The 13789-nt window shown below is 41.0% G+C and overlaps 1 protein-coding gene across 2 annotated transcripts in view; it reads left to right on the plus strand.

Annotated features, from left to right (window-relative positions):
- The window catches only part of LRP5 (LDL receptor related protein 5), a 165463-nt gene that overhangs the window by 43635 nt on the left and 108039 nt on the right, over nucleotides 1-13789 (plus strand). For both annotated transcript variants that reach the window (XM_063331969.1, XM_063331970.1), the window contains exons 3-5: nucleotides 5312-5509; nucleotides 9462-9658; nucleotides 11634-11765. In XM_063331969.1, the coding sequence (XP_063188039.1) occupies nucleotides 5312-5509; nucleotides 9462-9658; nucleotides 11634-11765 (527 nt within the window). The remainder of the gene's footprint in view (nucleotides 1-5311; nucleotides 5510-9461; nucleotides 9659-11633; nucleotides 11766-13789) is intronic.

The raw sequence follows: 13789 nt of genomic DNA on the forward strand, positions 1-13789 counted from the left end.
ACACATCAGAGGTATTTGCAGTAATATTGCATTCCAAGTTAAAAATCCTCTTCCTAACCCCAATGAGTAGTGCTGCAAGCATCTCCTTACTGCTGCCCTCCGTCTGTAGCTTAATGTGTTTGCAAATCTTCTTGCGTCCTTTTGTGCAAGGATTCTTCAGCTTCACGGTGTCACGTAACCTGACTGTTTAACAGGCTGTTGAAGCTGTATTGAATACTTGAGTGTTTACCTTTGAGAAATCACGAGGGTGTCTTACTCCTTTCCATATGGCTGAGCAGGGAAAGATGTGCTTTTTCCTTGCAGGCACTTCGTTGCAATAATATTTGAGCATCCATCAGTTGACAGGCAATTATGTTTTTCCTCTTTGTTCTCAGTTGCCAAATAGTATGCTATATATATGTAATGTATGTATTTCAAAAGAATAAACCTGTCAGAATAAAAGATGTAGGAAAACTATAGTGGAGAAGGGTGGTTCTTGGGGGTTTTGTTTGCTTTGCTTTAAATACATGTCTTTGAATACAGTGTGATGAGTTGTGATGTTTACCTGCTGGTGCATATTTTTGGGTTTGATGTAATGGTTTTTTTTGTCAAGAACATCCAGGTCTCAAAGTTCAGTGCTTGAAAAACAAAAAGAGGTAATTTGAGCAAGTAATTTTCAGCTTAATGCTATGCAAGATAGCCATTCTTTTCCCTCCTGTAAACCATTGGTGCTATTTCATTTCGCAGTTGAGATTTTGTAACTTTAAAGGTGGGACGGGGGGAAGTAAGCTTTAAATGTGCAGGAATCTAAACTTCGTAGTAATTTCCTGTAAACTCCTGTTTTGTGCCCTGGGCTTGTATAAGTTCGAGAACATTGTTGAAATTGGAGAAGTTTGTGCTGATTTACATCATCTGTACAACTGGCCCCTTTTGTGTAAGCAGGTTATGTAAGGTTTGGCAACTGTACTGCATTTCGGGAGGTGGAAAAAGCGTTTGGGCAATGTTGGCCGCTTTTTATTATGTCCGTGATACCTTCCAGCTCAGATGGCTGATCGGCTGGTCTTTGAGGGCATGGCCGGGATTTCTAATGTTTGCAAAAATGATGACAAGAGAAATGAAGCACCAGGAAATAAGAAATGCCCTGCAGCTTTAAAACTGAGGGGAAATATGGTCTTCATCCTGTTTTTCCTCCTGCACCTGGAATTTTAAAATGAGTTAGGCAGACAAAAAAAAAAAAAAAGACCACTGGGGTGCAGTTTAGCAACTTTAAAATCTGTTTTATTTTTGCAAGGTGGCTTTCAGTCCCATTCTCCTGATAGCACTGAAGCACCATTTAAGCCCTGATTCAATGTGGTAATTAAGTATGTGCCAAAACCCAGTAACTTGCTGACTGCGGTTGAACTACGTTTGTTTAATTGCCTTTTGACTAGAAAGCTTGGTAGCGAAGCTTGCAGCTACTGTGCTTACTAATAGAGCAGTAACTGAATCTTACAAACTCTGTGGAGTCCAGTACTTCTGGGTACTGGATGAACCATAGAATCGTCTAGGATGGAAGAGACCTTTAAGATCACTGAGTCCAACCATTAACCTAACGCTGCCAAAGCACCTGCTGCCTGCCGAAAAGGGTGGAAACCTGTTGGAAAAGGGGAGGAGGTTACACGGAGACAAGAATTGCTTTTTCCATTCGATTGCTTGGCGTGCTTTCCTGTGATGGACCACAGGGGTGCTTTGTAGCACGTGAAGGGAAACGAAACCATTACTTCAGTAGGTGCTTGGTTGCTGCAGAGACTTGATGTATTCTGAAAAGGTCACCAGGAAGATCAGCTTTATGATACTTACGGGATTGCAGAGACACCCTGCAATCAGGAGAGGATAATAATAATCTTTTATATGTTGTGTTAAAAAGTCCAATTGGGAGAGAAGTGCTTTGGGAGAACGCTGCCTGCGTTCAGATTGTTCTACATGTTGTCTAAGTGCATCTTCATCCTGCCAGCCTTCCTTTGTGGTACAGTTACTTTGCTAATATTGCATAGTTTTAGACCTTTTAATGACACAGGCATTGCTGAGGATTGAGCTTGGTACCTGTTAATGAGCTAAAATGTAGGGATGCCGTTTTCCTGCGGCAACTTAATGTGCGAAGTCGAAAGTACTACCTTTGTCCAGCAGTCTCTGTGTGGCCAAGGATAAACACACATCATCTATGAAATTAGGCAACAGGGAAGAGGCTCTTGAGCTGCAGCTCCTTTAATATCATGAGAAGCTCACGAGCTTACACATGAGCTTTTGCTTACAGACTTTTTTTTTTCCTTTCATGAGAATGCACCAAGTTTCAGGGCAGGCTGCAGTTTTAATGGGAGGCTTGAGGAGAGCAATTTTGCTCAAAGGTAATTTTGGGGATGTTTTTTCATCCTTTTTATTTTAACCTGTTTTGAAATAAATTGGACTTACCTGGTTTTGTCTCCTTTGTTTTTTGTTTTTGCTTTTGAATAACTGTCATGGGATTTCAGATTTTGGTCTAAGCTCCTTTTTAGTCTGCATTTATACATTTCAATGTATGAATAAGTGCCATAGCCATATGATATAGCCCAAAGTCACCTTTAATAGCCAGGTTTTTCTTAATTCGACTGTCCATCTTTTGTCCATCTTCGTTTCTATAGAGGTGGCTCAAGGTGTCCTTTGAATACTTGAGGCTAGTGCAGGTGAGACAGATCACAGAACTGATTTGACCTGACCAAAAATGAGTATTTGGCCGCATCAGTTCCACAGCCTGATTCACCAGCTGGTTGCACAGTTTCTTTCATGTCTGCTTTTCTCTGGCTTCCGTTGTTTGTCAATAGCTGCTTCCCCACACGGTTTGAGCTGCCACAAATTACAGCCTGACTTGTTAAGGAAAACCAAAATGAGTGGCAATTTACATTCATGTGAACTGGGGCAGCTCAGCTACTGCTGCCACTTCTTCAGGAGCAGTCAGTCTGTCCTGGCCGCTCCAGCTGAGTAGTTTTGGGGAAGGCATCTGGGGACACGAGTCTCCTGCAGCCACTCTGAGGTGAGCTGTCTTAGGACTCATCTGCGTGGAAGCTTTACTATTTCAACTAGAAAATTCCTTGTTTAACCCTCCCACGCACAAGCGTATGTGTATTGTGTTACAAGTGACACATTTCTGTCTGTCTATCTATATTTTTATCTATACTCCCCTCTTCAGTGGGATAGACGTGCTAATGATCATATATGCTGCTATGATCAGAATGCTCTAAATAGTGCTGTGACTGCGCTGGAACTGAAGGTACGGCTGAATCAGGGTGCAGTATGTACATGGAGATCACAGCATTTTAAGCTGAAGTGAGTTGTGAGGGACACGTGCTAGGGGTAACTGTACTGCTGCCCGTTCCTCCTTGGCTGCAGCTCTGTGCAGCTTCTGGCTGCACCTCTCACTGCAGCCAAAGTGAAGCCATGTTGGCTGTCACCCATCACCTCCTTATCTTCCACGTTGCCTTAGCAGAGTTTCCAGGAGGATCTGCTCCATGATTTTGCGAGGCACAGAGGTGAGACTGACTGGCCTGTAGTTCATCATGTCTTCCTTTTTTCCCCATTTTAAAAATGGGGGTTATGTTTCCCTTTTTCCAGTCAGTGGGAACTTCAGCGGACTGCTAGGACTTTTCAAATATAATGGATAGTGACTTGGCAACTTCATCTGCCAGTTCCCTCAGGACCTGAGGATGGATTTCATCAGGTCCCATGGACTTGTGTACTTTCAGGTTCCTTAGAGGGTCTTGTACTTGATCTTCTCCTACGGTGGGCGGTTCCTTATTCTCCCAGTCCCTGCCATTGCCTTCTGCAACTTGGGCAGTGTGGCTAGAGCCCTCGCTGGTGAAGACTGAGGGCAAAAAGTCATTGAGTACCTCAGTCTTTTCCATATCCTATGTGACCAGGTCTCCTGTTTCCTTCCAGAGAGGGCCCACGTCTTCCCTGGTCTTCCTTTTATTGCTAAGATACTTATAGAAGTTCTTCTTGTTGCCCTTGATGTCCCTGGCCAGATTTAGCTCTGTCTGGGTTTTAACTTGCCTAACCTGGTCCCTGGCTGTTCAGACAGTTTCTCTGTATTCCTCTCAGGCTACCTGCCCTGGCTTCCACCCTCTGTAGGCTTCCTTTTTGCTATTGAGAGTGTCCAGGAGCTCCTTGTCCATTCATGCAGGCCCCTGGATTTTGTGCCTGGCTTCCTTTTTGTTGGGATGCATCGCTCCTGAACTTGGAGGAGGTAATCCTGGAATGCTAACCAGCTTCCTTGGGCCCCTCTCCCCTCCAGTGCTTTATCCCATGGAACCCTACGAAGCAGATCCCTCAAGAGGCCCAAGTTTGCTCTCCTGAAGTCCAGGGTAGTGAGCTTGCTGTGCACCCTCCTCGCTCCCCTAAGGATCTTGAATTTTACCATTTCTTGGTCACTGCAGCCAAGGCTTCCCTTGAGCTTGACATTCCCCACTTACTAGTTGGTAAGGACAAGGTCCAGAATAGTTCCTCTCCTCATTGTCTCCTCTACCACTTGGAGAAGGAGGTTATCATTGACGCATTCCAGAAACCTCATGGATTGCTTATTCCCTGCTGTGTTGTCCTTCCAACAAATACCGGGGTGGTTGAAGTCCCCCGTGAGGACCAGGGCTTGTGAACACGGTGCCTCTCCTATCTGTCTATAGAGGGCCTCATCTGTTCCGTCATCCTGGTCAGATGGCCTGTAGCAGAACCCCACTGTAATATCTGCGTTCCCTTTAATCCTGACCCGTAAGATCTCGGTCGGCTCTTCATCCATCCCCAGGTGAAGCTCCATGCACTCCAGCTGGTCATTGACATAGAGGTCAACGGAGAGAAATTTCAGGGCACTTGATTTTATTCTTTTTTGTGTATAGACTTGCAAAAGGAAGTTCAGCTGTGGTCATTGCCTGCTTGGATAAATAATTAGTTGCTTTAGAATGTGATTTAGGATATTAACTTGTAGTAACTGGCCATGCAGGGGTGATCTCAGTTGTAAATGCTTATGACAGTCAGGTGCTGCCCAACGTTGAAAGAGAACGCTAATACATTATGCAGAGTCAATGTTTGTGAAAGACGCTGTCAGGAAGGACTTTTTTGCGCCCTCTAGAACTGTGGTTTGATTTTCGTTAATAAGTATATTAGTGAGTTAATAAGTATGTTAAAGTTTTGGGGATATACATTTGTGTGTATACACCACTCTGTGTACACACTTACGGGCTTTGCTAAAAGCTGCTATCCCTTCTGTTCCGAAAGCTAACCAGCATGTATTGTGATTTAATTTGTGTGCATCTCTTGCTTTCTTTTTCAGATACATGTATTGGACTGACTGGGGTGAAACACCCAGAATAGAACGGGCAGGAATGGACAGCAGCACCCGAAAAATAATTGTCGATTCCGATATTTATTGGCCAAATGGACTCACGATAGATCTGGATGAGCAGAAACTTTACTGGGCTGATGCAAAACTGAGTTTCATTCACAGGGCAAATCTGGATGGTTCCTTTAGGTAAGTTTCCTTTAGTCAATAATATGGTGTAATTTATTTATAATATGGTGTAATTTATTTATAATATGGTGTAATTTATGCACTTCCTGCATTCATTTTGAACTAAGGCATTTTTTTCAGTAATCTAGAATAATGCTAATATCATATTGTTCTTTTAAAATATAATTGTTAATGGCCTTGCCAAAAGTAAAATAGCCTCACATCCTATAAAATCGGTTTTAAAACTAAGATTCTTTTTATCAGTATTTCGCTATGAACGGTTTATAGCCTTTTTGTACAGCAGAATTTTTCATTTTTAGGCTAATATTTGTCTTGAAGATAGCTGGAGATGTTTATCCTTGGCCCTAGGCAAGCTAACGTTTAACTAGTGACTGGGATTTTACGGTATTGTTACTGTATTTTTTTCTCAATAGGAAACATACATGGAGATGCACTTGTCCTTGGCCCCATCCGAAGATGTCCTTTGTGGCATTCCTATAAATTAACCAAATTCAGCTTATTTCAGACTGCAAGGGAGAAGGAAGCAGGTTTTCCTAAGGCTTGATAGAAAGCACAGTATGGAAGTTTTGGTTGGTGGGAAAGCACACTTGGAAGTTTGTCCAAGTGTGCTGTTGAGTTTTGGGTTTTGTAGACACAGAGAGGTGACCCTTCAGACAGCGCAGACCTAGATGTTTGAGATTGCACCTTCAATTCTGCACGGTGTTCGATGGGCAGGTTGTGTTGGTCCTTGAGGGTGAGTGTCATCTACCAGTGAAATGTCCTGCCGAGGATGGCAAGCCTCTGCATTCTGGTCTGGCTTTGGTCTTAAGGGAGTTTAAAGTGACATTTTAATTTTCCTGATTTCATAACATTTTAAATGTCTGTGTTACGAGATCATTTTGCTTTGGTAAAAAGTTGGATGAGTTTTATTTTACGCATATCTGTGTAATAGAATAATATGCCCCCCCCGCCAAACAGCGCATTCTCCATGGTGTTTTTCAATTTGTTTTACCGAGGTGCATTCTGTGCCTGATTTTCACACTCATAAAAGAGGAATAACAATATTGACTTCCTTTATAAAACACTCTTAAGTTCCTTTGAGAGCACTGCGTAAGAGCTAGATAATGGTAGCATTGTAGTAAGTGACAAGTACTGACTGACAGTCGGGAGCACAGACAAGGGAAAAGGCCTTTGCAGGCGGGAATGGTTGCTCAAAGCCTGGGTGCAGGTTCACAGACAGAAAGAAAATGCTGTCTCAAGATTCAGAAATCTAAGAGGGATTTTTCATACGATACAACATGAATATATTTCTCTGATTTGGGTGCGAGTGGCAGAGGGTAAGGTTTCCAGGCTGATTCTGCAGTTATCATGCACATACAAATTATATAAACTTTACCTGCATGCGTGTGTGAAAACTTGAAGTTGTAATGGGTGAGTAAAATTTATTTTGCTCATTTTAAAGTAGAGAAAGGCCACCTGAAAGGCAGCAAGCCTTTGAATGCACTGAAACCAGCAATCTGTCCGAATTACTTTGTGATAGATTAGTGCATGTCCACCACCTCCCAAGCAGTTTTCTATCGAGCCATAAATGAAACAGTATTTAAGGAAAAAATGAATGTATTTTGCATTTTAAAAAAAAATTAGCTCACTGGTGTACACTTCTTACATATTTGACTCAACTGCTGGAGGGTGTAAATGCACACTTGATGTCAGGATATTCCTGTGCAGGATGCATTCTGGAAATTCCTTGTGTCTGACTGTACGTGGACTTTTACGCGTTGCCCAATAGAATAGCTTGATGTCGATTAGCTGTGTATATTTTATATTGTTGCCATAAGGTAAACTTCCTTCTTAAAATGTTATGCATATTAATAAAATTTCATGAATATTGATCTCAATTTTAACTCATTTAAAATGAAATTTTTATTTATTCTGACACACGCACACACACACACTCTGATTCATGTTGAAACAGAAGTCTGTGAAGTTGGGACTTGTAATTCTGGTGTCAAGGTAGACTTCAATAGTGGTTCAAACTAAATGATCACTTTGGAGGTTGCTTCTGTTCCTTAAAAAAAGAGCAAAATAAGTTTCACACCGACTTGTCAATAAAGAAATCTTATGCTGTTTCAAACGCTTCTACCCCTCCTCCTGTCCCAGAATCACTTCAGAAGTCAAAGAAAAAGGAAATTTGCATTCTGCATCGTGGATTAATCTTACTGGAGCAACCTGCCAGTTACATCTTAGCAAGCTTCAGTTTGCAAGCACATTGGTTGGAACTGTTTCAAGGGATGTAATTACAGGAGAAGGGGAGACTTGATATCTAAGAATGATGGAAATAGGGGCAATATATAGTGGAAAACAGCTGCTACAATACTAGAATACAGCTACTGCTGTTACTAGTAAAGAAGCAACAAGAAAGGTGAGAGTGGAAAGAGGAAGAGAAATCTCTATTTATTCTGTCATATTTTATGGTGAGAGAAGTAGTAATAATTTGAAGGACAGAAATTTTAGAGCAGTTTTGATTTTATCTCTAGCACAGAAAGGAGAGTAATAATAATTTTGTTTTCTTTTTTCCTCATTACTTGCTTTGTACACGTATGTGCAAATACTTGTTAGCATGTGTCAGTCTGTTTCAAACTTGTCCATGTCTGAATACATACGAAGAAATTTTGGGGTACTTTTTATATTCCCCCCCACTCTGGAAAATGCAAATGGTGCCTATGCTGCTCAAAATGAAACAGAATAATTTCCCTGCCAAATGTTAACTGTTTTTGTTTTTTTTTTTTAATCTCTTCAATGGAAATAATTTAAATGCACGTCTCAATATGGATATAAGAAAAATCATAGAATCATAGAATAGTTTAGGTTGGAAGGGACCGTAACAATCATCTAGTTTCAACCCCCTGCCATGGCCCGGGACACCTCCCACTAGACCAGGTTGCTTAAATATACGCTCCTCACTTTCCTTCAGGATGATGCTGAGATTTCAGCTCTCTCAAAATTGTATGAGGAGAAATTTTGAATACTGGTTTGCTGTGTCAGAACACTGGCTTGGAAGGTGTGTGTATGCCTTTGTGGGTACATAAAATGCATGAATTTTGTGAAAACTGAGTTCATGTTGTTTTGACTGAGGAATTGTCAAGTACACAAGTAAATGTTTCCAAAAGTACTGAATATAAATTACACAAATTTATTGCAATATGTATACATTTGGGGATCCTGCAAGTTTAGAAAACATGGTGGAAACGTCATGTGTTTTGTAGCTTTCCGTTCAGCTGATAACCAGTGCGAAAATACATGCAGCGCCAGAATAGAAGTGTGGCTGAATGAGGTTATTGAAAAACATTTGAAATGGTTCTGATTTCTATTGATTATAAATATTGAGTCTTAGAAAAACATAACTGACCCTTGCTCTGCATTTAAAAAGATAATCTGAAAAATATTTGTTTCTGCTGCTGACCAAGTCAAGAGGGGTAATTTAAAGAGACTCTTGGGTCCTTTCTTCCTTTTCTTGCTACAAGAAAGGACTGAGTGCAACTGAAGTCCCGGGCAAAGATGTCATACATTGCATAGGGAGACAGAAAAAGTAGCGCTTTAATGGGAGGAGCGCTCTTTGGACCCGTGTTTTCTGCAAAAGGCAATTGTGTTTGAGTATTTGCACAGCCCTGTTAAGGAACTTCGGTGAGGCCTTTCGGAGATCAGTGTGGAGCTGAATCAGATACCATGTCTCTATGAAACCCGGTATATTTGTGTCCTTATTGCCATGAAGGGGCAAAGTCTTGTTTTACATTTTTCAGTCTGATTATCACTTTTATCACCAGGTTAATCTGTTGATCCAGTGAATTTCTTAAAAGAAGAATTTCTTAAAAGACGATGATTCCTAAATGAGTTTTGACAAAGACAGATTTTTTTCTGCGTGGTAACAAGTGGAAGCAATTCATTTTTAATCCTTGCTTTTTCTTTCGTCTAGGCAAAAAGTTGTTGAAGGTAGTCTTACTCATCCCTTTGCACTGACGTTATCTGGGGACACTTTGTATTGGACAGACTGGCAAACGCGCTCCATTCATGCCTGTAACAAAAGGACGGGAGAGAAAAGGAGAGAAATATTGTCTGCCCTATATTCGCCGATGGACATCCAGGTCTTAAGTCCAGACCGGCAGCCATACTGTATGTTTTACTTTTCCCTGAAACTTTTTATGTAACTGTTACTTACCTGTCAGGAAAACCATTAATCATAAAAATGGTTAGTGTGAAGGTGTAAGGTTTTGAACACATGTCAGGGGATTAGTTGCTAAAGGTACAAGTACTCGAGTCCTGTACTTTTCTTTGAAAATTCCAGCCTGAATTGGTATGCGCTCACCCATCATCCCAGTTGGTAACAAAATCCAAAATCCAGTGCACTACTTCAGTGACATCTTTTCATTTGGAATATCTGAATGAGAATCATAAAGACTCACCCGGTGTCTTTTTAACACCGTTATTTTAAAGACAACTGAAAAACCGCTTATCGTATTTTTTTAAAAATAAATAGAATTACCATAAAATATGTAAAGTTCATGTTGTAATTGTAAGTGCTGTTTTTGCAGTCCAGACTTAATCATGTTTATCTTCAATATCTAACAAATAGTTTATAGATGTTTCAGTATGGAAGGGATTTAGTCCTCAGCATTTATATGAAACATAGACGTGCCTCTGTTCCTTCTTTATGTATGATGCTGCTTCAAAGGAAGGTGTACAGGATTGAAGTTAAATGAAGCTGTATATATTTTGTGTATGCATGTGATTCCATGTGGCAGTTGGTCTAGGGTTTTTTTTAGTATTGTGAGAATGGGACTTCAAAGCAATGGTGTGTAATTGAGTAGCTATGGGAAGAATTGTGTCCTGCCTGGGGGAGGTACTCTTGCCATTTGGGTTGGCTTCTTTATTTATGCCAACTATAAAGTCTGCTTCCCTAAAGGTAACGTTTGTTATTCCAGTAAAGTTTGGAAGATGTCAGTAAATAGGCTTGAAAGCAAGCAGAAGGAGTTTGGAGATCATCTTGGTGATGGAACACGTGCGAGTTTTCATTGAGGTTGTCGGGTGTGCGCAGCACCCTGGTTTATCTTGGAGCTCCAGATAAGAGTTTGTCTATGCTGAATTCTTGTCATTGACTTTTAGCTCAGGGAATGTCCCACCCGTGGGTCACAGTATTTCTGGGTCAGTCACAAAGAAAATATGGCGCAGAGGGAAATGGCATATGCTGAAAATAGCTCAGATGCCATTGACTTCATTAAGATCAAACTTGGATTCCTTCCTCTCCCTTTTTTTTTCTCTCTTTGTGACTGTCAGTGGAAGTAACACAAGCCAAATTAGCCAGAAATCTTGTGGTTTTGTATTAAAGCAGTTCAGATTCAAACTATGATTGATTTTGGGGAGATCTTGCACAACTTGCCTTTGGGGTTTTTTTTTTTAATAGCTGGCAATATTTTCCATAATTATTTATGGTTACAGTTTCATCTCCTGCTGCCATTTTTTTCCCATGTAAGTGAGATAGATGCATGCAGTTGTTGTGTGTCCATCCCTGTCCTGTTCCCCCCAGCCCCCAATTATTTTTTTTTTTAGTGTTTGCAAACTTGCTGACTTTACATGTTGCTTCTCTGTATTTCCTGGTAATTCAGGGCTACATCTTGCTATGAAAGCTTTGCAGTAGGAAAAGATGTTTCCGACACTCAACACTACTGTAATGTAGCAATTGTACAAATTGTTGTTTTCCTTTCTTTCATAGAACTGGCCGCTCCCCCCCACCATCACCATGCTCCAAACCCTGTCTTCTATTTTCATGATGCTTAGCAGACCTGGCATCCACAAAGTAACTGATGTCCAAAGCTCTTAGCTGTGTTCAGCTTTAGAACATTGCAAGAACTGTATAGTGAGAATGTGCTGAGCTGTCAGCTCTTTCAAAATCAGCTTTTGAATGCATCGCAATTTAGGTGCCCCAAGAAGTAAGATGCTGGGGAGGGAGGAATCAAACACTTAATGATGTGGGTCTTTTATCACTAAAGCTTGTGCCAGTCATTTGAGATATATAATTTCTTCCTCATGGAGAAAAGAGGGCTTTAGGGGTTCTCAAAAAATGATAATCAATTTGTTTGGTTTCTTGAAGTTCACACTCCATGTGAAGAAAACAACGGTGGTTGCTCCCATCTGTGCCTGCTGTCTCCAAGAGATCCCTTCTACAGCTGTGCCTGTCCCACTGGTGTGCAGCTAGAAGACGATGGCAGGACGTGCAAATCAGGTAGGAGCTTTCCTTTCCTACAGTGACAGTCTTGACTCGGTTTGGGTTTGCGTCTTAAAAGTTAAGCTGTGAAGAAGTGAGGTGAGAAGAACTGCCTGACACACTGAAATGTCACTCTTGTTCTCATGAAGGTGGCAGAAATTTTGCCCCCAAATCTTCTGCCAAAGATGGTGATTTTTATGAATTAAAGTAATCTCTTGCATCAGAAATCAGAGAATTTTGACTGCATTTTGTGTCTTTTGACTGTAGTTTGTGTTGCCAGTTCTGTGGAGGAATGTGGAGTCCACAGCAGAGTAATTTTATTAGAAGTAAGCTATTGTAGGACATCTTTGCGTTGGGACAATGGACCGTGGACAGACTTCTTCTCCCTCCCATTCGTTGTCCAGTAGTGGTCAATGATGCAGTAGTGGTGTCCGAGCTGTTGCCTTCCAGTTGCGTCTCAAAGTCAGCGATATGCTTGAGACAAGTTCTGCACATGGATGTGCCAAAAATTTGTTCAAGGCCATGTCCATGAGCCCATGTATCTTAGAGGTAACATAGTGAGTTGCCCCTGCTTCAGTTAGTTTTATAACTAATTGAAATCAATTAGCTTTATAATCTGTATGGAAAATTTCAAAATTAAGATTTAAACTAAAAATACCCCTTTTCTGCTTCTGAAGAGTAATCATCCCTCTTTCCCTTTGGGCTGCTCTGTGGGAAAGATTTATGAGAAAATTGCAACAAGAACTTTTTCTTCCTGGGTCTAGTTTATGGTTTTTGGACATTATATTTAATTTTAAAATGTGAGGCAAGGCTTTGTGCGAAAAGGCTTATAACGTTTGCTGCTTGAGATAATTGAGCTAGAGAAAATAATGTTCTAGGTGGCTGTTCCATGTGACTGAGAAGTAGGAGAGGCTTGTGTATTATCGCTAGAAAGCTGTTTAGAGAATAATAGGTGGAGTATATGCTTTAATTGAAAAGTATAACTAGATGCATATTTTGTATCCATAAGATGAATGAGTCTAGTGGTATACTTCGAAAGCTTTGTTTTATCGTGAAGCCTCTTTTAAAAATGCATCTTAGGAAAGCGTGCCTTAACACTGATGCGGTGGTAGGACACTGAGAGGCAAGGTTTTGGAGAATGTTCTGCCAAGACACTACAAGACACTCTGCTGCCTGTCTCCGATGTGTTTTCAACAAGTCTCGTCAAAGAGTATAGTTATTTTCTGATGTGGCTTGATTCCTCTGACTACTAAAGCAAGCATAATAGATTCTTTTCATTTGTGAACTTGAAGCAGAATTTGAACACTGAACCTCCAGGGTTTAATGGCCAGCTTTAATAGCTCATCCTGCTGCAATTGAAAGTCTTATAAGGTAGTTCTTGCAGCTGCAGAAAGACCTTTCCCTTTCCTCCTTCCAGCTTTGGAAAGTTTCCCTTTCACAGCTTTTAGAAAAACATTGCTCAATGCTCGGGACAACATTTTTAGATGCTCATATTGACCTCATGTTTCTGGCAGTGGGAGTGAAGGTCAGCCTGCTTTTGGCATTTTGGTGGATAGCACAAGCAGGAGTGACTGCTGATACTGTGCTTTCACCTTTCCATTGTCGGGCCAGACAATCTGTCAAGGGTGTTCTGTCAAAGGAGGGCAAAAAAGTGGGATGGGAACAGGAAATCTGGTTTTGCATAAGAATGTGGCCTTTCGGTTCAGTTTTATGGATTATTTCTTTCCCAAGCTCCACATCTTTTGTTGTCCTGTCTGCCTTATGCCAACATCCATGTGCTTCTCTTTCCCCTCTTTTAATTAACTCCTTGGTTGCGAGGAACTAACTTTGTGTTCTCTGCACGAGTCCTTTGTAGTAAAGTTGCATCAGGAACTACGGATGCAACCGTGTTGACCACCTCTCCATTTTGTTCCTTGTTGGCTTGAGCAAAAGTGCAAATGTACAAAGTCAATTGGACATATTGGCCTCATTGACATTAGGCGTTTAAGTGAATTATACAATTATTAAGTGAATGATACGTTATTTAAGTGAACGCTGCTGGG

The sequence above is a fragment of the Chroicocephalus ridibundus genome, chromosome 4 (genome assembly GCF_963924245.1).
Source record: "Chroicocephalus ridibundus chromosome 4, bChrRid1.1, whole genome shotgun sequence".
In the NCBI taxonomy this organism is placed as follows: Eukaryota; Metazoa; Chordata; class Aves; order Charadriiformes; family Laridae; genus Chroicocephalus; species Chroicocephalus ridibundus.